At 41.2% G+C, this 22,444-nt stretch overlaps 1 protein-coding gene across 1 annotated transcript in view; it reads left to right on the top strand.

The window, feature by feature from the left end:
* FAM171A1 (family with sequence similarity 171 member A1) overlaps positions 1-22,093 on the top strand; it is a gene marked incomplete at both ends in the record, with an annotated part of 86,569 nt that extends 64,476 nt beyond the window's left edge. The window contains 4 exons of the mRNA XM_084279986.1: positions 3,483-3,659; positions 17,083-17,199; positions 19,673-19,787; positions 20,392-22,093. Coding sequence (XP_084136112.1) covers positions 3,483-3,659; positions 17,083-17,199; positions 19,673-19,787; positions 20,392-22,093 — 2,111 coding nt within the window. The remainder of the gene's footprint in view (positions 1-3,482; positions 3,660-17,082; positions 17,200-19,672; positions 19,788-20,391) is intronic.
* Positions 22,094-22,444: the final 351 nt, after the last annotated feature.

Raw genomic sequence — 22,444 nt, 5'->3', positions numbered from 1 at the left:
GATCACCTGTCATGGGAACCACACAATGAGGACATAATCTTTCTTCTGTTTTACCTCCTATCTTCCTTAAAAAACAGAAGAAACCTTCAGTCTTCCGTATACTTGCATGACAGGAATTTTTCTACTTGAGCATGGAGGATTTGACTTTTATTAGCCTTCACATAAAAATATGTCACAAAAGACAAAAATGACCAGCAAAGAGATAGGGTTTGAGACACTGAAGAGCCTTGTTTTCCGAATACTGTAGTACTCAGCATGGTATAATATAGACTGCAAATACAATATATTTGTATATGTGCTATAGTATAGATGAAATGCCCTCTATCTGCAGAAGACATTTCTCTTGCTGTGAAAACAAAACTTTAAAATCCTAAACTAGGATTTGCTTCCTTTTTCTTCATCTCCACGTGACTTGGTGAAGCTTTCACCTGAGCAACTTTTGAAGGAATAAAAAATGAGGTCAGTACCTGATGGGGATTTTATAATATTTGTGTTCTCAAGAGAAAAAGGAAAATGTACAAATTTTAGAATTCAAAAAAACCTTAGTGTTAACTTGCATGAGAAATTTTGGAGTATTCCTGAACACTTCCTCTTCTCCCCTCCCTCCCACCTCTTTTCCCCATTACTCCTCTATTCTTGCACGGTTTATTTACACGTCTGTAGAGTTTGGAGAGGTCTTCCCATTTATTTCAGTCAGCTCACTTCCCTAGCTAGTATTTATCCAGAGTGACTTTACAGTTGTTTTAACTAAAACTTCCTCTCTGAGTTCAGTGGTTTTCACAAAAACCCAGCTGGGTGATGTGTAGTGATACGGAGCAGTGAAAATTCATTGCATGAATCGGAATGTTCCAAACATAAAATTTGATAGAATTCAGTGACAAGCCTGTATAGTGTTAGCTTATTGTTTGTATTAATCACCAATTGGAGAGCAGCAGGATGGTTTCACAAAATCTTGTCCTTTAACCAAACTAAACAAAACTTTGTCATCTGCAGTAATGGACCAAGCTGGCTAATAACCGTTAGTGCTTCTCGTTTTGTAGGCTGGCTGTTTCAGTGGAATTTCCTCTGATTATTTTCAGAGCTCTTTACAGGTCACCAGATGACAAAAATGACAAGAAATAAATGAAAGCTGACATTTATTGAAGTCCATTCCCATTTAATCTGTGTGTATGCTTATCAGTTTTATAGCATGTGAGAGTTTCATAAGCGTTGATTTTAATTTACCTTCACAACAGAGAAAAATGTATCTCTTTAATGAGCATTTACATACTGTGCATGGTGGCAAACTGGAGGATTATTTCTTCTTGCCAGAGGTCAGAGGATTTCAGAAACTTCTTCATTTTCTAATGTAAGCTGTTCAGCCCAGTACTGTGCAAAGCTTCAGTGCATCTTAAGTAAAAAAAGTTGCATGCAGTGTTTTACCACCAGAATGCTTTTTCAGAGGCTGTATTTTTACAAGTATTAGGCAGATATGCTTTGTCAAGACAGTGATGAAATCGAAATACAAAATTTTCAGTATCTGAAAGTAAGTAAAATACAAAATATAATTTAATCTCATATATGAACCTAAATGTTTCTAAAATCTTCAGTTATACCTTTTGTTATTGGGAACTTGTATATGCCAGAACGTGGTCAGGTTATGATACTTCGCAGCAGGAATTTATTTCTCTGATACCAGCTTCAGAAACTTAGTGGCCCAAGACCAGTGGCCTGGGGACGAGCATCAGTCTGACAGAAGTTATAGGTGTGTGGCCGGAGCTATGGATTGAACAATCAGGAATAAAGGAACATTTTTTTTTTCCCTTCTCTATCTCTCTGGTTTGTATTCCGAGGCTGTAAGGGGATGATACTGTGCACCATTGGAGCCTATAATACACAGATGCACGGGTAGGCTGGCAACCTTTCCCTAGCCCTAGTTGAATTTCCAAACCTTATTTATTTCTTGCCTTTTTTTTTCCCTCTCCGTTAGCTCTGTGGCTCTTTTACATGGCTATCTTCAGAGTGCCTGCTCTCTCAGCACCATAATCCCTCTGGAAGATATGCTTCTGCCCCTCTGGTCACAGCAGATCAAAGCAGCATTTATGCCCCTTGCTTGTCAGCTGTGCAGCAGTGACACTCGCCTTGAAATCTGGGGAAAATGTGTGTCAGAGTAGACACTGTAGTAAATAAGCAGCATGCAGATTAAATTCTGGTTATTCTCCATATCTTCAGTTTGGCACCTTTTGCAGAATCCAAAATATAAAATTCTGAGTTTTGTCTCTTCCTTTTTTCCTTCCTTTGCCATTTCCTCTCTCTCCACCCCTCCCCTTTCCTGGTGATGTCTTAACGTTGGTGAGCTGTTACTCAGAGACATTGAATTTAATAAAGGCCATTCCTTGATACTTACTCACTGCTAGGAGAAATCATAAAGGTCTTAATGCTTTCCCCACCATTCCCTCTAATGTACTCATCCTAACAGTGTCAGTGAGAGAGCGCATATTCCTGAGGACGCCTTGTTGTGCCTCAGTGTCACAGATGGCATACCCAGTGTACTGGCGCTGGGTGCCACTGTGCTGTTTCAGGCAGTTTGTGCTGATGTAAGGCACCGGGGTTACACTAGAAGGGGTGGCACCCTGTCTCTGCCAGCCAGACACCCCTGTTTCTTCTCTCAGATCAGCCCCGCAGCAGGATGAGTGGGGCAGGGTGCTCCCGGAGGCAGCATCAGGATGGACCTGGGTGGCTCAAGCCCCTTGCAAACATGGAAGCTCCATCTCTTCTGATTCAAACTACTATCACTCTTGCTTTGAGCTCCGGATCTTCTTGGTTTTAAACCTCAAGGTTTTTTCCTCCCCTGAACACATGTATATGTCTGTGGTATTCTTCCTTGCCGTTGATTCATTTGGTTAAATGGTTGAAGGGTTGTAATGCTTTTTTAAATTGTGTTATCATGAAGTAATGTCCCTTAGCATGTAGTTTAAACATGAAGAATAATTTTTCTCTTAAACAGATAAGAAGATGTCACCATGTATCCTCAGAATCTATTTAGCTTCATTTATTTAAGTGAAAAGCCAAAAGAAATGCATCGTGGAATCCTTAGTATATAACCAGTTATCTTTGCAGTGTTATCAAGGCGTGTTGGGGTGTCTGCTAGCTATAATATCAGCATGTGAGGATACAGTGAAGGTTTCTGAGATTATTTTTTTTTGTTATGGCTGTGATACTTGTACATATTTGTTTAAGATGAATTGAGAAGATATAGGGAGGAGTTTTTTGCATTGTAGTCTTCTTGTCTTCAGAACTTTTCAAAATTAAGTGAAAAATATAGAAGTATAGACATCTTGTGAATTCTATGAGGTGGGAATACTGCCATAATTCCATAAGGTGAGATACTGCTACCATCCCCTGTGAAATATGTTGTACTACTGTGGTGTTGAACTGCATGGGTGTATCTTAAATTCTGGGAAATTCTGTTGTCTCAGTGTTCGTTCATGCTCTCTTGGCAGGAAACAGCACTAGGTATGACCTCACCCCTGTCACTGCAGTCAGTGTTCATCTCCTCAACAGCGATGGGACTCCAATCCCCGTGAATGGCCCCATCTATGTAACAGTGCCTCTGCCAACAAACAGCAACTTGAAGCACAATGCACACGTTCCAGCATGGAGGTTTGACCAAAAATTTGGTAGGTAACATCTAACTCTGATTCCCTACGTGAGTTAAGTTTGTCTGGAAACCAATGTCTCGCTGCATTATTATGGTAATATATTACTGTCTTCATTGGAGTATGCAGAGCTATGTTTTCTATCCAAGGGAGAGAAGCCTGAGTTTTCTTGCTCAACTAATATGCAGCGTATATGTAGATACACTTGAGTAACACTGTGTGCTGCTTCTAGACAGAATGTTTTTTGTAAATGTAATATTTTTCATTTATGAAATATTTTATGCAAAAACTGTCTTGAGAGGACTTGATTTAACTCAGAGACTGAGAAGTGGAGTGTGGCATTGAATTGGAAGTCTGGAGAAATGGAAACTATCCTTATCTTTGCCAGCAGCCAGCTATCTGACCTTTGCTCCGTCTCTTGTCTCTGGCTCAGTTTCCTGCCGGTCAGATAGGAAACATAATACTGACTTCTTTTGTAAATCACTTTGAGATTGTCTTGTACTATCAAGAAGGAAAGTACATATGAATGATTTCTTTTTTTTTTTTTTTAAAAAAAAGAAGCAAGCAAAATTCATGAAATATTTTAAAAGGACAGAATGACTAATCAACACCAGCTGTAGAATGTACTCAGCTTTTACACTGTAGGATAACGTGCTGTTGTGAACAGAATTTTTTTCTCTGTTTTGGTTTTGGTCTTTTTTTTGTTTGTTTGCTGGCTGGTACACTGTGCTGGCTGCCTTTGCACCTTCAAAGTGTGAAGGATTAAGGGCCACATAAATCTTGTCCTGGTGATTGCCTTCCAGTTATTGCATTTCCCCTTCTGAAGTACGTACCAGATGGTTGGGAATTAAAAAACTGGGGTGGGGGTAGAAGAAAAGAATGGAAGGTGAGAAAGGTGGAGGCTTTGAGGAAGAGACGAAGAAGGAGCCAGAAATGTGTAGACAATCAGTGGGGCTTTGTCCCTGCAAGGCAAATGTTTTGAGCCAGTTTATGATCCCATCCAGAAGTAGAACAAGGAGCGTGAAACCACTGTGTTGGAGGAAGGGAGGGGAGGGGGAGAAGAGGGAAAAGGAGGAAATAACATTTTTGTTTCCTTCCTGCCTCTGTTTGCTGAAAAAGGTTATGTATTTTCAGACAGCATGCCTGATAAATCTTTTATCAAGAGAAGGCTGTATTAGAGCATAAAGCACCTGGAGTTAATAAAATAATTTGAATATGATATAAAATTGAATAGTAGAAAAAGAGTGTGATGCATAGTTTCGGGGTTTTCCTTAACTGTGGGAGCACAGCATTTTCTTGTGTTGCCCCAGCAGTAAGTTTCGCTACATCCTTCCTGAAACTGATTTGGATTTGTGATTCTAGAAACTACTTTGTTTTCTCTTGTTCAAAAAAAGATGGGGAAGACTGACTCATGTTTACTTTCTCCACAAGTCCATCCCCAACCTTTCCTGTCAGCCGTATTACAGCCCGCCTCATTGCTAGTTACTCACTGTTAGTATAATGGGTCTGATTTTTATTATGCAGCTTTCTCATTTATGGCCAAATTTCCATGCCCCTGCAGTGGGGCTGCAAAAGCTCTCTCACTGTGGAATATTGTTTTACTGTTGCGTGTAAAGAGCTAGTTACCCTATTGTGTGCAGTATATATTAATACAGATCACTACGAGTTACTTAGTCAATTTAGCACTGCAGGCTTGAGGCCTCCAATCTTGAGACAAGTTCAGCCTTGTTTGCTTCCTGACAAAGTGCTGGAGCACTTATGTAACTGGGGAGGGAAGGCATGAAGACCACTAAACAAAATGCGTCTGTATTGGGCCTCTTAGCTTCACAAAGCCACAGAGGGGAAGGTACTGAAGATGTTATGCTTGGGCTCCAGCTCACACTTCAGCTGAAGTAAGCGTCTGCCCATGCAACCAAAGATGTTGAACAAAGATGCATTTAAGCCCTAACTGCAGCGTGCCAGTTCTAGCAGAATTTTGGCCACATCCCAAGCGATTTAAATTAGAGTAGCCTAATTTAATAACTAGAGCAGCCACTCTGTCTTGTGCGGGCTACATAGCACCCTGAGGACTGTCAGACCAGTGCGAACACGGTGGTACCCTGACATTCCCCATCCCGTCCGTTCATGGAATGTGAGGGAAGGAGGGTGAATGATGACTGGCATGGCTTCATGCTGGAGAAGTCCTTGACTGGCAAAGAAGTTGTAACTCGTTTGCACTGCCAGATCTGTGCCTTGTCAGGATGGGCCTCTAACCTTGTAATTCCGGTTTTGTCTTTCATTTCAGGGGCAGGTGTTTTTTCAGTGCTGGTTACATTGGGGTCTCTCTGTAAGAGGTTTTCAGTGGCTTAAATTTACACACTTGCATCTCAAAATTGAGTAAATGCCAGAGAAAGAAAACCACGACTGTATTACCAGGAATAATGCAGCACTACTCTCTCGTGTGCTAGCAGTACAGTGGGCACTTGTTTGTGCAAGCTATTGTTTTTGTTTAGAATCCATGTGGTTGTCATCATTACTGCACAAAGTGTAATTTCTGCTCTAAAAAGCAGAAATACTTTTCACTTTTAGAGGAGGGAGTTGGAGAAGGGACAGAAATACTAGAAATAGATTTTAAGCCTCAATCTCATGCATTTTGCTGATCTCATGATGTACTAATAATATAAACCTCGTGGCATCTGATTGGAAATGCAGATTTTCATCGTTTCTACGGAAATTATGTGTATTTGCATATTGCGGCAGCCAAAAATAATTAATGGCTTTTGAGAATGTTTACCATAAACAATCTGTATTTTCATTGCCAGAGTTTCTGTCCTTGAGAGAGAAATGAGGAGAGAAGGGGGAGAAGCAGCATAGTCTTCGTAAGGCTGAGGGTGGTTCCACTGACACTGATGAAACAGCCAGCCAGGAGTAGCAGCCTGACATTAAAATAAGACAGTCTGCTGTATCTATTTTATGCTGTTCCAAATGAGATTTTGGTTACAAACACAACTTACTGCCTTGTGTGCACAGCAAGCAAATAAAAGCAGTGATACCTTTTTGAATAATTAATAAATGAAGAGCAGCTATCTATGCCCTGGGGAACTTTTAGGATAGACGAATACATCCAACATTATTCCTGTGTTGGAGATTCACTCTGCTGCCTTTCTCTGCAGCATTTCTTAGTGCTGGACCAGATGATCTCCAGAGGTCCTTTGCATCCCCTACTGTGCTGTGGTTCTCTTGGTAACAGATGTGTCAATGTTATGGAGACGTATATGCTAAAAAACAGCAATCATTCTACACTGACATACCTGTATCTCTTGTATTTCACACAGCTATGGGAGAGTGCTTTTATTCCATAGTGCACATTTAAAGGTTTGAGCATAAGAGATATGGGTTCTCAGTGTTATCATTTGGATTGGTCAGTGGGGTTTTCTGGGTTGTTGGCTTTTTTTTTTTACACAAGCACTGTCTTGTTTTTCTCAAAATCTGAAGGGGCTGAAAAACTTTACTCTTTTTTTTTTTTCCTTTATCTGTAAACAGATGGTTGGGATCATGACTTCTTCCCTGTATATTTGCCTTGATGTCAGTAGGATTTACAGCAATATAATTAATCTCTCTATTCTTGGACACCAAACTTCTGTCCAAGGCTGCTTCTTAGCCATGTCTTCTTCAGTTGGAAATGAATACTACAGATCCCAGTAGAAATGGAAGTTTTTACCTCCTGCATCATTTCCAGCTCCCACCAGCTGGGCTGAATAACACAGCACTCTCTCCAGCTGTGTTCTCCTCAGCCACCATTTGGAAGGTTTACACTGTACCTTAAGGTGTCTGTTTTTCATTGGATTCAGTGAGCAAAACTGTAAGACCAGCGTTCTCCAGTGTAAGTACTCAGTTTCATACCATGCGGTATGGAGGCATTATGCTGCACCTGGACCTCTAGATCCACATCTAAAGCTGTATGAAGGACTTGAAAATATTACCAGATACTCCAGAGTGCAGAGTGTGGGGATGTGATTTATTCTTTAGTGACACTATCAATGCATCTGCTGGCTCACTAATTCCAACAAGTAACAGGAAAAGCTTCAACACTCTTTTCAACCTTGTGTGGCAGAGGACTCTAAAGGGGTTAAATCTCCACTCTTCTTTTTCTTCTCCTTTAAGTGGGTTATTTCTTGGCACTATGTGTAAATGAAGTTTAGAGTACTGTTTCTCTGTGTTTCCTTCTCCCCAAACACTTGGCGTGCATCTTTGCTGTGACCTTGTTGTCTTTAAATTACTGGCTGCTTCACAGAGCAGGATGCTTCCCTTGTGCCTGAAATCTCAACCATGTATTAATACAAAGTGATGGCAGAATATGGAGTATCCTGGGGAACTCTTTTTATAGGTTTATAAAGCACAGTACTTTATGTACTCTGCTGTGCTTGGTCAGTGCTTTCTGACTGCATTTAATGCCATAATAGATTTCTAAATACATTTGAAAGTCTGGTCCATACTTTTTCTGGGTGACGTCCTGCCTTCAGTGGTAACATTTCCATTGATTTTTGTAGAGCCAGAATTTCCTGATGTTCCTTCCTCAGCAAAATGAAGATAATGTTGTCTGTGCCTGAAAGAAGTTTTATAAACAGTATTGGTGTCTACTTAAATTTGGCTGTGATACGGTTTTGCTGTTTTTCATGGAAGTGAAATGATGCTTGGGTTTTGTTCATGATGTTTTTGGGAGAGAATGACAGCTACTGTCAGGCAGAAACTGTAAACAGGTTGCATCCACCTGCCTAGTGTGCTACATGTTATTTGTCAACAAGTTGGTTTGTAGAAGTCTCTGCTTTAAGCTTCCCATGTCTTAGCAATGGTAATCTGCCCAAAGAAAAGGTGGATTTGTATTTTCATAGTTTCAAAATAAAAGGTGTTCATTCTTGTAATGAATTTGGTTACCTCCTGATTGCTGCAGCGTTCCTGCACTGCAGGACAGGCAGAAAACAACTTTGGCAGCCTGTTGTTTGATGTCACACTGGGTATGAGCGTGTGCCTCTGAGCTTGGACCAGTGCCCTGCATTTGGACTGTAGGCAGCTGTGCACATGCTGTGGGACCTCATGCCTTTTCTGAGTTTTACTGGGTTTTCTGTGTGTGAGAAATGGAAATGTTCAGGAAAACCTGTTCCCTGCCCCCAAAAGTTTGAATTTAATATAATCAGATCCTGAACATTTGGTTCTAGATTAGATTCACTGGTAATGTGGAGATTCGTTTGCAAATTACAAGCAGAAAACCAAGCTAGCATCAAGTTCATAGTTACACTATTCCTGTTGTTTACAAGTTCCTTGACAATTTGATTTTGATTTCCTTTTTTATCTCATCTGTGAAGGTGAAATTATTTAAAGATTAAATACACCGAGGAATGCAGATTTTTCAACTAGCTGCTCTCAAAGAATTTCATTTTTTGTATGTTACCATAGAAATGGCAGCTACCAAACCCAGCTTTTTACCATGTATGATGTCTGCATAATAGGTGCAGATATAATTGCAGAGTAGTAGACAGACCTCAACAGTGAAAGGAAAAGCAGCTCTTCCTCTGATGCCTCACAGTGTAGCTCGCTAAGGTATGTTCTCACCATCATGATTCCTCTGGAGAGCTGTAGTGGATCACAGGAGGCAGTTGTACTTATTTATCAATATGTATGTTTTTAGAATGGGTGTGTTACTTATACATGTGAAAGTGATGTGAATGGATTATTTGACCCTCTCCCCACCCCGTACACCATCTGAGTTGCATTTGTGGCAAATCAGACATGGTGTGGCATGATGGTGGCGCTTAAGAGGACATAGAAGGAATCTGGTTGGTGCCAAAGTGTAGTGATATATGCAAATAATCCACTGTCAAGGAAATAAAACTGGAAACAAATAATATACCTTCAGGGAACAGGTTTTAATAATGGAGTATATGCTGTATCAGATAGGTGGCCCTGTAGCTCCACCTATAGAAGTCATGCAGTAGGAGGTGGGAAGAGGTAGACACCAAAATTTCAGGAAGTGGAGAAAAGACTGCGGTGCTGGTGCAGTGCTTGAGGTGGAGATGGCTTGGAGATTGGTGGAAATACAGAAAGCTTGAGTATAAAGTGCCTGGGTGGGGCTGGAAAAGGTGAGGAGAATGTGGGACAACCTTTCTCTGCAGCCTTGGGATGGCAGATCAGATCCCAGGGTGCATCTGTTTCCATTTCCAGCTTGAAAAATAGAAACTGAGCATGAGAAGGTGTGAGGCTGAATGAAGGACAAAGGGTGGAGTGCTTGGAATGGCTTTGTGCCTCTATCTATTACTTATTGTAATAATTTTGTCAGTACCTGACTGAATGTGATTATAAATGTGATAAAGCAAATGTTAAAGGTAGTATCTATTGCATACACCAGTAACTAGGGATGGTGGTCCAGCAAGCATAACTAAGCTTTCCTTTTTGAAATATAATTATTAACCAATAATTATATATGGAAGTAATTTTCTTTAATAAATCTCTTCTGTTCTGGCATTCTGGAAGGAAATGCTGAGGGGACCAAAGCAATGCAAGCAGTTCTCTGGACAATGTGCCCTGCCTTCTGCCCAGATGTAATTAAAGTTATTAAATAATTAAAACTGGCATGTTCTCTTGTTAAAGGTTTGACAGGTGATTTAAGGGGAGGAATTAGTAGAGATAGCAAAAACGACAGAGCTTCTCAGACACTAGTAATAAACTGAGCTGCCAGATTTCCTTGCAAAAATCTTCAAGATATGATGTTAAAAACATTCTCTTATGGTACATCAAACAATGGTGCTGCTGCTGAAATAGTAGCAGGATTTAGCCCTTGGAAGCTTGTGCAATGAATTGTGTAAGAGTAGAAGAATAATGAAGGTAGGAACTTGGAGCAGGGACGTTTATTTTTTGATGTTGCCTAGCAACTTCAAAAACAAAATTGTAATATTAACTTAAATGCTATGAATTTTTAAACCCATGTGTATTGGTCAGAGGGGGAGAAAGTAAGTAATCTCTACCCATATACAAGAGGGGATTTTTCAACTTCTAATCTCAGTAGCTTTTAGCTTTTTAGAAAATGAACAAAAGTTAAAACCAAAAAACCCATCCTTTTGAGGTAAAACTTCCCATGCTGATACAGATTAGAGATGATTTTCAATTGGAAGAAGAAATCTGATAAGCAGCTTTCAGCCAGTAGAACAAGCAGCTACAATTTATGTATGTCAGAACATGCTTTAGGAAGTTATTTTCACAAACTTGCCCTTGACTAACTCTCCATGATAACACTGCCATTTGAAGTGTCTAAATCAATTACTTCTAGAAACACCGTTAGTATGTTTGAATATCCTTTGCTGTCCCACACTGTCTGCTAACAACCTGCCTCATTCCTTTTGACACCTGCATCTCCATTTAACTGTGAATCTCTGTCTAAGCAGAGCAATTTTACAAGGCATTGTAGATGTCGCAGAAAAGATTCGTGCTGAAAGAAAAGCACTTCTTGTTAAGGAATATTTATTTAAACCATATATGCTATTAAGTAGTACAATTAAAAGTATTCTTTTCTTCAGAGACTCTCTTGTGCAAGGAAGATAATCCTGTGAATAAAAATAAATTCATATAATGGGATTATGCTTAATTTGCTCTCTGGCTAATTAAATCCTCTTACTTGTCAAATGTATTGGATGGAAATAATTCATGCCGTAAATAGCAGAATTTTGGTTCCCTGCTTGAGTGGGATTGGATGATCCTATTGCCCCTTAAAAGAAAGAAAATAAAAAGCAAATGGTATTTGATCAGTGGAAGAGGTTCTTACCCAAAAGCTCATATGTAAAAGTCATTTATGGAAAAAACCTACCATGGCTACCAATATATTTAAACACTGGCGATATTTAGACTTTATGATTGTCCTTGGGGAAGATGCTGGCTACAGCACGCTCCTCTGACAGTCATTTACCAGAACTGTTTTGATCAGTGATAGGAAGAGTACGCAGTCCAAGTCAGCAGAAGTCACTGCAGCAGTAATGATGTGGGAGGCTCTTGAAACAGCCGGCTTGGAAAGTTACACCTCAAGCAAGCAGGATTATACATCCTCCCCGAGAGACCGGTTCTGTGCTGCCAGCGGGCAAACGCCCCTCGCAGCCAGCACGAGAGGGGAATGCTTTTGCCTTTCTTCTTGACTTCGGTCGGAGTCATCTGCGTCTCTCCAGAGCAGATGGCATGGTGTGGCAGTCCTGCCTGAACAAAGCACGGTCCCTGCCGCACGTCAGCCAGTACCAAGTTTGCCATTTGCCTGAGCTGCAGCAGCGCGGGATTGTCGGTGCGCACCGTCACACGCACGGCAGCCAGAGAGGTGTGTGATTCCCTGGGTTTCGCTACAGAGTAATTCAAAATAATGTCTGGCTTGAAAATCTGGAAGTAGGGCCTCATTCAGGGGCATCGTGAATCTAGGCTACAAGAGCAGAACCATTCGTGCCGCCTGGATCCAGCAAGCTGTCACACTGGGTAGCGTCTTTGAAGACAACGGGACGTCTCTTTTCTGGACAGACTGGCCGTACGTGCAGTGACCCGACTGTGCATGGAACTGGTCTGGAATAGCTGTTCCCTAACGGCTTTTCTGCGGTGGCTGCCCATCGGGGCACACTCCCTGCTGAAAGGGCTGGTTTTCTGTCCGATTGTGAAGTAAGCTTAAATTTAACTGCAAAAAGGCATGTTTAATGCAGAGTGTGTCGAACTGGCGCTTTAATGTGCAACGCTTTTGTTGTTAAATTTACTCGTGATAACCTCCTCTTGCCCCCATTGGCAGGTCCTAAAATGTGCATGAGACAAATAAGGATCAAAGTTACTGCAAAGTAGCAAGGTGCTTCTCTCTAGCAGGATTTATTTCTACTGCTCTGCTGAAATCTCAGATATTTGCATATGTTTTCCAGGCAGACAGACAGAGCTCAGTTTTCTTTATCTGACTGGGTTTTTTATTTGTATTTCTTTAAAAGCACTCTCATTTTTATATTCTTTGTAGTGTTAACACTAGTAGTTCTCTTACCTTGCTTTTAAGTTACATATGTGAAGGAGTGCCAGCTAGCTGTTCTACAAGCTTTTTAAGAAGAAATTTGTTAAATGGGGCCGGTTATTCCACAAAGTCAGTAACACTAAATATCATTTTGGCGAGGAAACAGTTAAGAAACTTCTTGGTTGTCCCCCTGCCATTAGTTTGAGCCAGGAGACAGCTCCCCTGACTTGAATCCTGGATCAGCATGTTGGCTCCACTGAGCAGTAATAGAGGAAAAAGAGGAAGAGAAATGTAAAAATGATCTATAAGCAAGAATGTCTCTATATATAGAAGTTTTCCATGAAGCACCAGACACTCTTTAAAAATTAATGGCAAATTGGCCCAAATCACACACTGCTTACAAACTATACCAAACTTGCTGTTTCTGCTCTGAAGATGCATTGACATGTTTTCCTTAGAACTACACAATCAGTCTTGAGCAAAAATGATCAGTTCCATTGCATCGTTATTTGTACTGCTTTTTATTTACAGTGCTGTATTGCTTGCTGCTTAGCAGTTACTGCACATGGTGTATGAAACTTAATAAGCAGCGAAGGTAGTTGATTGTACTGGCTTGGGAGGGGGGAAATACATATATTCTAGGATGCTTGGAGAATAACGAATTAAATTGTTGTGATAGGCATGTAGAGAGGTAAGACCTCTCTCTTCTCTCCTAAATATCCTTCTCCTTAGTTCTCCTGCAGTTGTAATCCTGGCTGCACAGGGGGGGGGGGGGGAAAGAATGCTGCTTGCCCTTACTCCATTTGCAAGGCTAGTGGATAGGAAAGGATGGGAAAATGGAAGAGGTTCTTCACTTGCTGCCCCTGAGTCTCCTCCCTTGCTTAGAAGAGCAAGTATGTGAAGACACAGAGGGTAATTAGCTGTGTTTTTAGAACAGGAAAGCATCTTTTTTTCCACTGCATGGAAGAATCTGGGGTGGGATAGGGAATTCATTCTTGAGGCTGTGTGGGAATGAACTGTTGCTTATTTGAAGAGCTCAAAATGCTAGAAGCATAGCCAGTAATTACAGTGCAATTGGATTTTGCTCAGTAGAAGGTCCAACATCAGTCATTGCAGCAAGACATTTTATGTAGGGACCTACAAGAACACTGCTTGGTGTTTAATGATAGTTGAAAAGCGACCAGGATATTAGAACCTATAAAGGACGAAAAATGAGAGCAACCTGGAAATGCCCTGATAGATCTGCAGAATCCTGAAGGCACATCAGTTCCCTCTGTGTTGGCTTTCGGCTACTGGATCACACAAGAAACAATACAGGACTTTGTGTTTCAACTGTTTCCACTCAAACCTGGTTTGCCACTACTGTTGTGAAGGATGGAGTTCTTTATTCAGTTTGTCCCACCGTGTGGGAGGATGATCTGTTCTATTAGTGGACTGTTGGTAAGAGACAGTGAAAGTATAAGAGGCAAGTTTATTACCGAAGTGTTGGACCAGGAAAGTGTCAAAGGGCAGCCGATGAGAGTGTGTGCCCATGGTTCCCAGGAACCCACACTTGGTGGTGTCCTAGTGAAAGGACTTGGGACAGTGACATTTAAAAAGTAATTCTTTTCTAGTGTTGTCACATACTAATGTGTAGGGTATGGTCAACCAAAGCTTTGTCACTCCTGTTTAAAGATGTCTGATATTGGATATATCTGTTACATTTTGAACCTCTTAACAGTCTATGACAGAGAGGGGGAATCACACCCTTCCCTGGCCTTACGCAAACCAGCAGGTTTCCTTGCGTATGTCCAGAGGTTCGCAAAAACCTGGCTGACCTCATACAGCAGATTATTGTTTCCTTCCATCACAAATGCAGGGATTCCTTTTGCTGCTAAAGTATGAGCAATCTGAGCTGCTGCTTGTTTGGCAGGATGGCAGCTGAGCTCTGCTCACAGTGATAAGAGTGCAGCCTCTGGCAGCTTCTTCATCGCTGCATTATGCAAGCAGAGTATTACCGAGCAAAAGGCTTGTAAAGAGGCATTTAGAGGATTGTGTTCATTAGATTGCGGTGTGATGTGAGTAAGGCAAGCTGGACACAAGTTCCCCCTAGTGAGGGAATCAGTAATAGCTTCTGCTCAAGAAACTAACTGTAAAAATAGGCAATGACTATAATGAAATTTGCTAGATTACATTTGTATGTGTAAGAATTAAAAAGAAAAAGCGTAGCTTAATCTATGGGGTGTTTCCTTGCCAAATGGCCTTTTAGGCACAAGAGAAAAGCTGGTTTTGACCCCATAGGCTGATTTTTCACCTTGTGCTTCAGAGCTATTAGTATGACAGTTCCCCCAAAAGAGTGTGGGTAGAAAACATGGTGGGAAAGTGAAGAAAAAGAATCTATTTCTCCAAGTTTTCCAGAAACTTCACACACAGCTCTGGACAGTTCAGTTCTGTCCTTCTTGATAAGACTGCCCTAAAAGAGATAAAGTAACAGCCATGTCAGCCTGTTCTGGTAAGACAGTTATAGGTACCATATGTGCAAATTCATGCACACAGCGTTTGGTCATCTTGGTACTGTGAATCAAAATAATTTATTTTCTATGACTGTATGAAACACGGGATTATCACCACCCTGTGCAGGCTGGAAATGATACTTGGAACACTGAAAATCACGTCAGTAATTCCTTAGCCCTGTTGCCCACAAATTCAGTTTGGTTTCAAATACGGAGTCTCTATATGGGAGTGATAGTCACCTAGATCCAGAAATTCTCTGAAACATGTATTTTTCGAACAATGTTCGACTCTGTCCAGACATGTTTATTATTTAGCTGAGGTTGGTGGAGTTCAAGGGTGTACTTACACAGGAAAAATGAGCAAGGAAATTGACAATCAGAGAGGAAATAAATATTCAGAAAAGCCATTCTCTCATGTACAAGGTTTGCACAGATGGATAATCTAAGAAACACAGAGTAAATCATCAGGATCTCAGTGGTATTAAAAAAAAACCCAACCCAACAGCAGCACCTCTTCTGCGTGTCCTGTTCTCACCACTAAGCCTGTGGATGACTCTGGTTCACAAATGCTCCTCCTTAGTCCTGAATGACATCTAGTGAAAAGCACTGTTCCTGGAGTTACATGCATAAGGCTGTTTAAAGGAAAGGGAATCACAAGCACAAGATGCAACCTGCCTTTAAAGTGAGCATTTGGAGCTGGGTGAGATGAGTGCAGCACTGTGTCCATGCTCTGTGCAGAAATACAGAGCTGCCCTGCAGAAGTGCAGAGGGGCTTATCCTGTCTCTGCACGCAGAGCAGCCGTACTTCTGGTGACCACCAAAGGGTCTGAAGAACCTCCCTAATGAGTTAATGCCCTCTGTTTTGGCACCCACCAGTGATGCCAAGCCAGGAGCAGAGCTTCAGGAAATGCTGCTTGGTGCAGGGGCATTCAGCTCACTTCTCCGCTGAGCTGAGGTGACTGGGCACACAGACCCATGAGATGGATCTGTTACCTGTAATCTGATTATTTAATTATCAGCAGAACAATCCTCTGTTTCTTTCAAAGAGAGGAATGATGGGCACAGTCTACAAGCCACACTGGAGGTTTAAAATTGCACCTTAGTTTCTGATATGTTTTCTCCTACAGCCCCAGAATCTGAGTTACAAAATTAATTACAAAAAGACAAATAGATGATTTGGTTGTAAAAGTTTTTCATAGCCCAATTCTTGCTACAAACTTTATCTTCTGCAAAAAGAACAGCACTCAACTAGTACACATTGTCAATCCAGACTATTTAAGAGTTTTGTTAACATAAACACAGTGCTTTAAATTGCCAGTCTTACTTCTTTCTAAATGATCTTTTGATAATTCTGAAAAATCTATTTCTTTGGAGAAACGTGCCTTAAAAACCTCATCATCCATTACGGACCAGTATTCACGGATGTGTGCATATCTGCAATGACTGACATTGCTGAATCAAAGTGATGGTGCAATTTCATTGCACAGTTATTGGCAGGAGCATTCATAAGCTTGCTTTCTGTATAGGAAAACCAACATTTTGAGGAAGTATTTTCTTCAGTCTTCCAGACAATGACAGACATAACTGCTAGAAAGGTGATGTGCGGAATTTAGGTGTGGTCTGGGAGATAATGATGGCTCTTCAAGTAGTTTTTGAGTGAACTGTCAACATATGCCCAGATTCGGGAGAATCCTTCAAAAAAGAGTAATCTATTATTTAATTATTCTAAGTATTGTCTTTAACCCTTTTTGAAGCTTGATGAGTTTTATTTAATCTGTTTATATATTCTGTTTAATCCTAAATGTTTTTTGTGTACCAAGCCCACGGGGATGGTTGCTTTGTGGGAGCCAAAAAGGCACGATCTCCCACAAAGCAACCACTGCAGCACGTCGAGAGGCTTGCTTTCCCACTTGTTTGCAGAGGAAAGCGTATCTGTAATGCCTTCCTACAACCTTTTTATTTACAGGGACATGGCTGAAGAGTAGTTTGGGCCTTGTACAACAAGAAGGAAATCAGTTGACTTGGACTTACATTGCACCTCAGCTGGGCTACTGGGTTGCAGCGATGTCACCTACTATCCCAGGTAAGATGGAATTTGATTTTGTTGATGTTCCCAGCACCGAATAATTATTTATTCATATATAATGTTTGTATTTTTCAGAATGACTTCATCTGAGATGCCTCAGCTTGATCAATAATGGATTATTAGAAAACAGAAATCTGAAAGTAAAGGGCTAAAATCTTTTGGGGAATGTGGGGGGCAACCCATGTGTTCAAAATCTCTGAGTCATTTCGATGGGAAACTTTTTTAAAGTGTTCCTGTTTGATGCATTTATGTCACTGCTGCCTAGTAGAGCCATTGCTAGAAAACAAGGGGAGTGAAAACATCAATTTATTGCTGTTCCAGCAGGTAGAAAAGTACATCCTGTGAAGTTTCTGTACAGAAACTCCCAAAGAAATGGGTCCACCTAAGACCAAAGCCATCCTGGGTCAGACATTTGCTAATGGATAGATTGAATGTAAAGGGGTTTTATTTTTAAACCACAGATGCCCATTTTACCCTGACATGTGCTTTGCATTGTCTTGCTGACTGATTAATTTATACCACAAATAATTTAGCATAGAAGTCCTAGTAAGTGTATTACCAGAGTGGCATTGGTAGGACTGGTAGCCATCTGCAAGTCTCTTGGCACCACTGTAGAAAATCACTTTGAACTAGATGCTGCACGCAGTTCTGTGCCTGGGAGGTTAAGATTGGCAGCTTGCTCTTCCTGTTTTCTGTCTATGGCTGCCTCATTTCTTAGTACAGGTTCTTCAGCCTCCAATAATCAGAGACACCTCTGCGTAAAAAAGAGACTATCCATCAAATAAAAAGATCCTCCTCTTACAGGTTTTCTTTATTAGGTTTCCTGGATGAAAACCAAATGCAGTAGAAATGAAAACATTCTTGCCTTGGCTGTGCAACTTAAATAAACCTTATCTAACCAACAAAACAAACTCTTAATGTGAGGACTGTTTTTAAGTCTGTGTATGCCATGAAGTTGTGTCATGACATTCAGAGCATTTGGAGGTTTTTGCTGCTATTATACCTTACACAAGCTTTTTATTTCAGGTTATATTAGATGAAACCACTTGAATATTCAACTGATTCATTGCTAAACAGAGTTTAGAGGCAGGTGCACATCTGAACAAGCCAGCATATTGAATTTAATGGAATTTTACCAAATAATTATACTTGAAGAAAAAGCAACTGCTCTGAGTCAGACATTTCCCAGTACAATTCTTCTGTCCCAAACTGTGAGGAGGTTGCACCAGTCATGAAACTCTGCATATAACTCAAGGTTAGAAGGCTGGTAGCAAACAGAAGGCTTATTTGTCCTTGCAGTCTAACTTGTATGAGAATTTCTATTTTTATTTTATTTTTCTTTCTTTCTGTGTCCCTAAAGCTTTGCTGCAATGGGAAGAACATTTTCCTGAAAAAATTCAAGTGATTTATCTCTTGTTCCATTTTGCTTAGTGTCCCAAAGCAACAGTGTCAATGATGTAAAGATAGTGGTGGGACAGAATGCAAAATATTTAGACTTCCCAAATGCACTATACTTGATGTTACTTTTAATCAGCTTCATGGGTGTTTTTGCTAATTTTATCTCTCATTGAATCTATTTAATTTCTTATTTCAAAAAAGTTGATAAAACCCCCAAGCTTTCTGTTCCTAGCAGTGGCTCTACAGAGCACTTAAGATCCACAGAGGAGCTTTTACAAGCCTCATGATCTAGAACCTTAATGTTGGCCAGGTCTGCTGCCCTTCACAGCACATGCATGTTACTCTGCCAGCTGGTGCTGTACCTCCTTGCCCACAGATGAAAATTTGGGCCTTCATTTCAAAATCATGATGAGGATTTTACAAACCAACAGGGTTACACATGCATAATTGTGAACAGATGCTGTCCACATGTGTGCATTCCTTTGTATGTTAGAACATTTAATAAGCATTGCTGAAACCTGGAGTTACAACACTGTTTCACCAGTGGCCTGTCGTTCAAAGCTGTTGAAGATCTGCTTGGCTTGGCTTGGTCTAGACTTCAGAGCACCAGCACATCTTCCAATGAATCCTGTACTGCACTGTATGTACCCCTGAGGGCAAAGCACCAAAAATGCTGTTAAAGAGAAGTCATTGGCCACATTGCTGCTACATGCACTACAGTGCTGGAAGATGCTGTGATGGCTTTTCTCCAGTGATGAGAGCTTTGGCGCACTGTGTCAGCATCAGGACCTGGAAGGCAGCATTCACTGATGCATGCTCCTGTTGACTAACTGCTTTTCCACAGAATTATCTATTTGGAGTTGCAGTCATGAAAACCAGCACGTGCTTTCTCCACAACTTGCTCCCTTCTCCAGAGATGGTCTGCTTGATAGGCACCAGGGCTATGAGTGGCAGCATTGGTCACTTAGCATCCTGATAACAAGGGAAGATTTCCCTCCTTCTGTTTGACATGTTGTTCCTTTTCCTGTTTGCAGGTAGTTACAGGTCTAAATTCTCTTTTCTGGCCTTCCAGGTCCCGTTGTAACACACGACATTACCAGCTATCACACAATGTTTCTTTTGGCAATTTTAGGAGGGATGGCTCTCATACTTCTAGTCTTGCTGTGTCTCCTTTTGTATTACTGCAGGTAAGATTCACCATCCTGGTTACTTACTTCATGTCAGAAATAGAAGCTGTTTTGTGCTCATGAAATTCAAAGCTTTGGTAGTGAAGCATTTTTACTTGGGGTGGTAAAAAAAAAAACGCAAGTGAGGAGTTGAAGAAGAAAGAAATAGATGAAATTGCTTATGTTCCTGGTTACATCTAGCATATCCAATCCCTGCCTTTGGTGGGATGGTAGTTGAATGAATCACACACACCCCTACCTGTGTTTTCCTTGTAAGATGCTCTGAAACTTCCTCTAGAGCAAGTGATCTTTTTAATAGTCTTATATTAAAATGAACTTTTATCAGCAAGTGTGTACTAATGAGTGATTTTGTATTTGCCTCCTCCACACATTTGCTCCATTTTGTAATTGGTGCTTGAGGTAATTCCCAATTGACATTAGTTATTCTTTAATTTTATCTTTGCTGCTGGGATAAGCTTTTGATTGTTAAGTTACATAATAAAAGCTCAATTCCCTTAGTATTAATCACTGCTTTAAAATCTCCCATTAAGACACACTTGCTCTTTCTTGCTTCTGTGTACAACAGTCACAAACGTGTAACTTCTTTTGTTGCCGGCTTTTATAGAAGAAAATGTTTAAGACCACGACAGCATCACAAGAAACTGCAACTTTCCACAGCACTGGACACTTCTAAGAAGGACCAAGCGACCTCTATGTCCCATATCAATTTAATATTCTCACGGCGTGAGTCAGAATTCCCTGGTGGGCTGTCTGTCGCCAGCAACGGACACGCTGAGAACTCAGGTGCAAAGGAACTCATCAGTGCTGTCCACATGGAGATGGTATCACCCAGTGGAGAAGCAGATATGCACACACCTATGCTCAAACACTCTTTCAGTACTTCTCAGGAGTTTAGCTCCCGAGAGGAACTGCTCTCTGACAAGGAGAAAGACAAGAGCAGAATTTCCTTGGATGACCTGACTCCCAGTGGGTCTCTGAGGAAAGACTACCACAAATCAGCAGACAGCTTTCCTTTAAAGCCAAGAAAATCTACAGAAACAGCCGAAGGCTATGAGTCGCCTATCAAGGACGAGTATAGGAGAAGTTACAATGCTATGCTGTCTCAACCTTTATTTGACAAGCAGGAGAGAGAAATCCAAGTATCTATGAACCATATTGCTACTGGAAGTAAATACAATATTCAGGAACAAATATACCCCACACCTTCAGCCCCTGAGAAAGAGCTGCTGGACTGCAGACCCACTGATTGTATGATGTCTCGTTCAGTTGATCACCTTGAAAGACCTACATCTTTCCCCCGACCGGGTCAGTTGATCTGCTGCAATTCTGTTGACCAAGTCAATGACAGTGTTTACAGAAAAGTTTTGCCTGCATTGGTCATCCCAGGTCACTACATGAAATTGCCAGGAGAACACCCTTTTGTTAGCCAGCCACTGGTGGTCCCAGCTGACCAGCAGATTGATATAGAAAGACTTCAGGCTGAGCTTCCTAACCCTCACGCACGGCTTTTTCCACACCCCCCACAGCAGCTGCAGCCCCAACAGTTAGCATCCCAAGCAATATCTCAGCAGCATTTGCAAGATGCAGGTGCAGCTGAGTGGAGTCAACAGAATGCTTCCATGTCTGAGTCCATTTCCATCCCTGCCTCACTTAACGATGCATCCCTGGCTCAAATGAATAGCGAAGTGCAGCTTCTTACAGAAAAGGCTTTGATGGAATTAGGAGGTGGAAAGCCGTTGCCTCACCCTCGAGCATGGTTTGTATCTCTAGATGGACGCTCAAATGCTCACGTTAGACATTCATACATCGATCTCCAAAGAGCTGGTAGGAATGGGAGTAATGATGCCAGTTTGGACTCTGGCGTTGACATGAATGAACCAAAATCTGCCCGAAAGGGAAGAGGAGATCATCTGTCTGCACCACAGGGTCACCCACCAGTGCAAGAGCACCAGCAGAGGGAGCGGAAGGTTTCAGACAGCACAGCTTACACACAGCTTGTGTACTTGGATGATATGGACCAAAGTGGCAGCGAGTGTGGAACAGCAGTTTGTAGCCCCGAGGACAATGCTCTACGATGCCTACTAGAAGGCACTAGTAAGAGAAGTGGTGTGCAGCTGCCCAGCCTGCAGGAGGAAACAAGAACTGTGGACACCAAACCAGAGCCATTAACTAGTCCTGAACACGGAACGTCGGTTCAAGATGAGGAGGAGGACGAGGAGGATGAGGAAGATGACCAAGGTGAAGATAAGAAGAGCCCTTGGCAGAAACGAGAGGAAAGACCACTAATGACTTTCAATCTAAAGTGAGCTATTGTGAAAATCCACCATTCAGTGGAGTATAAAATTGCCAAATATTCTTTCTGTGGAAGTGCTTGATTTTTTTTTCTTTTCTTTTTTTATTTTGTTGTGGAGAGAAAAGAGAAAAACAAACTGTGGTGAGCAACGTTTGAAAGAACTTTAATGCATTACTGTGTAAATGTTAGAAAAGAGTTTAAAATCATTCCTCTGATGTAATGGCTGCCTCGGGTGAGGCAGCTGAACCAAGAGTGTGATTGTTATTCCATATACTTGATATTGGTCATCCAGGATGTTGAAAATACTGACAAATTGTTTTGGTTGGTTTATGACCTCAATCTCCTTGTGAATGGGAGCTGGTAA

The sequence above is a fragment of the Gallinula chloropus genome (genome assembly GCF_964237585.1).
Source record: "Gallinula chloropus genome assembly, chromosome: 2".
In the NCBI taxonomy this organism is placed as follows: Eukaryota; Metazoa; Chordata; class Aves; order Gruiformes; family Rallidae; genus Gallinula; species Gallinula chloropus.
Note: the sequence above shows the minus strand (reverse complement) of the source record. Positions and strands in the feature narration are given on the sequence as shown.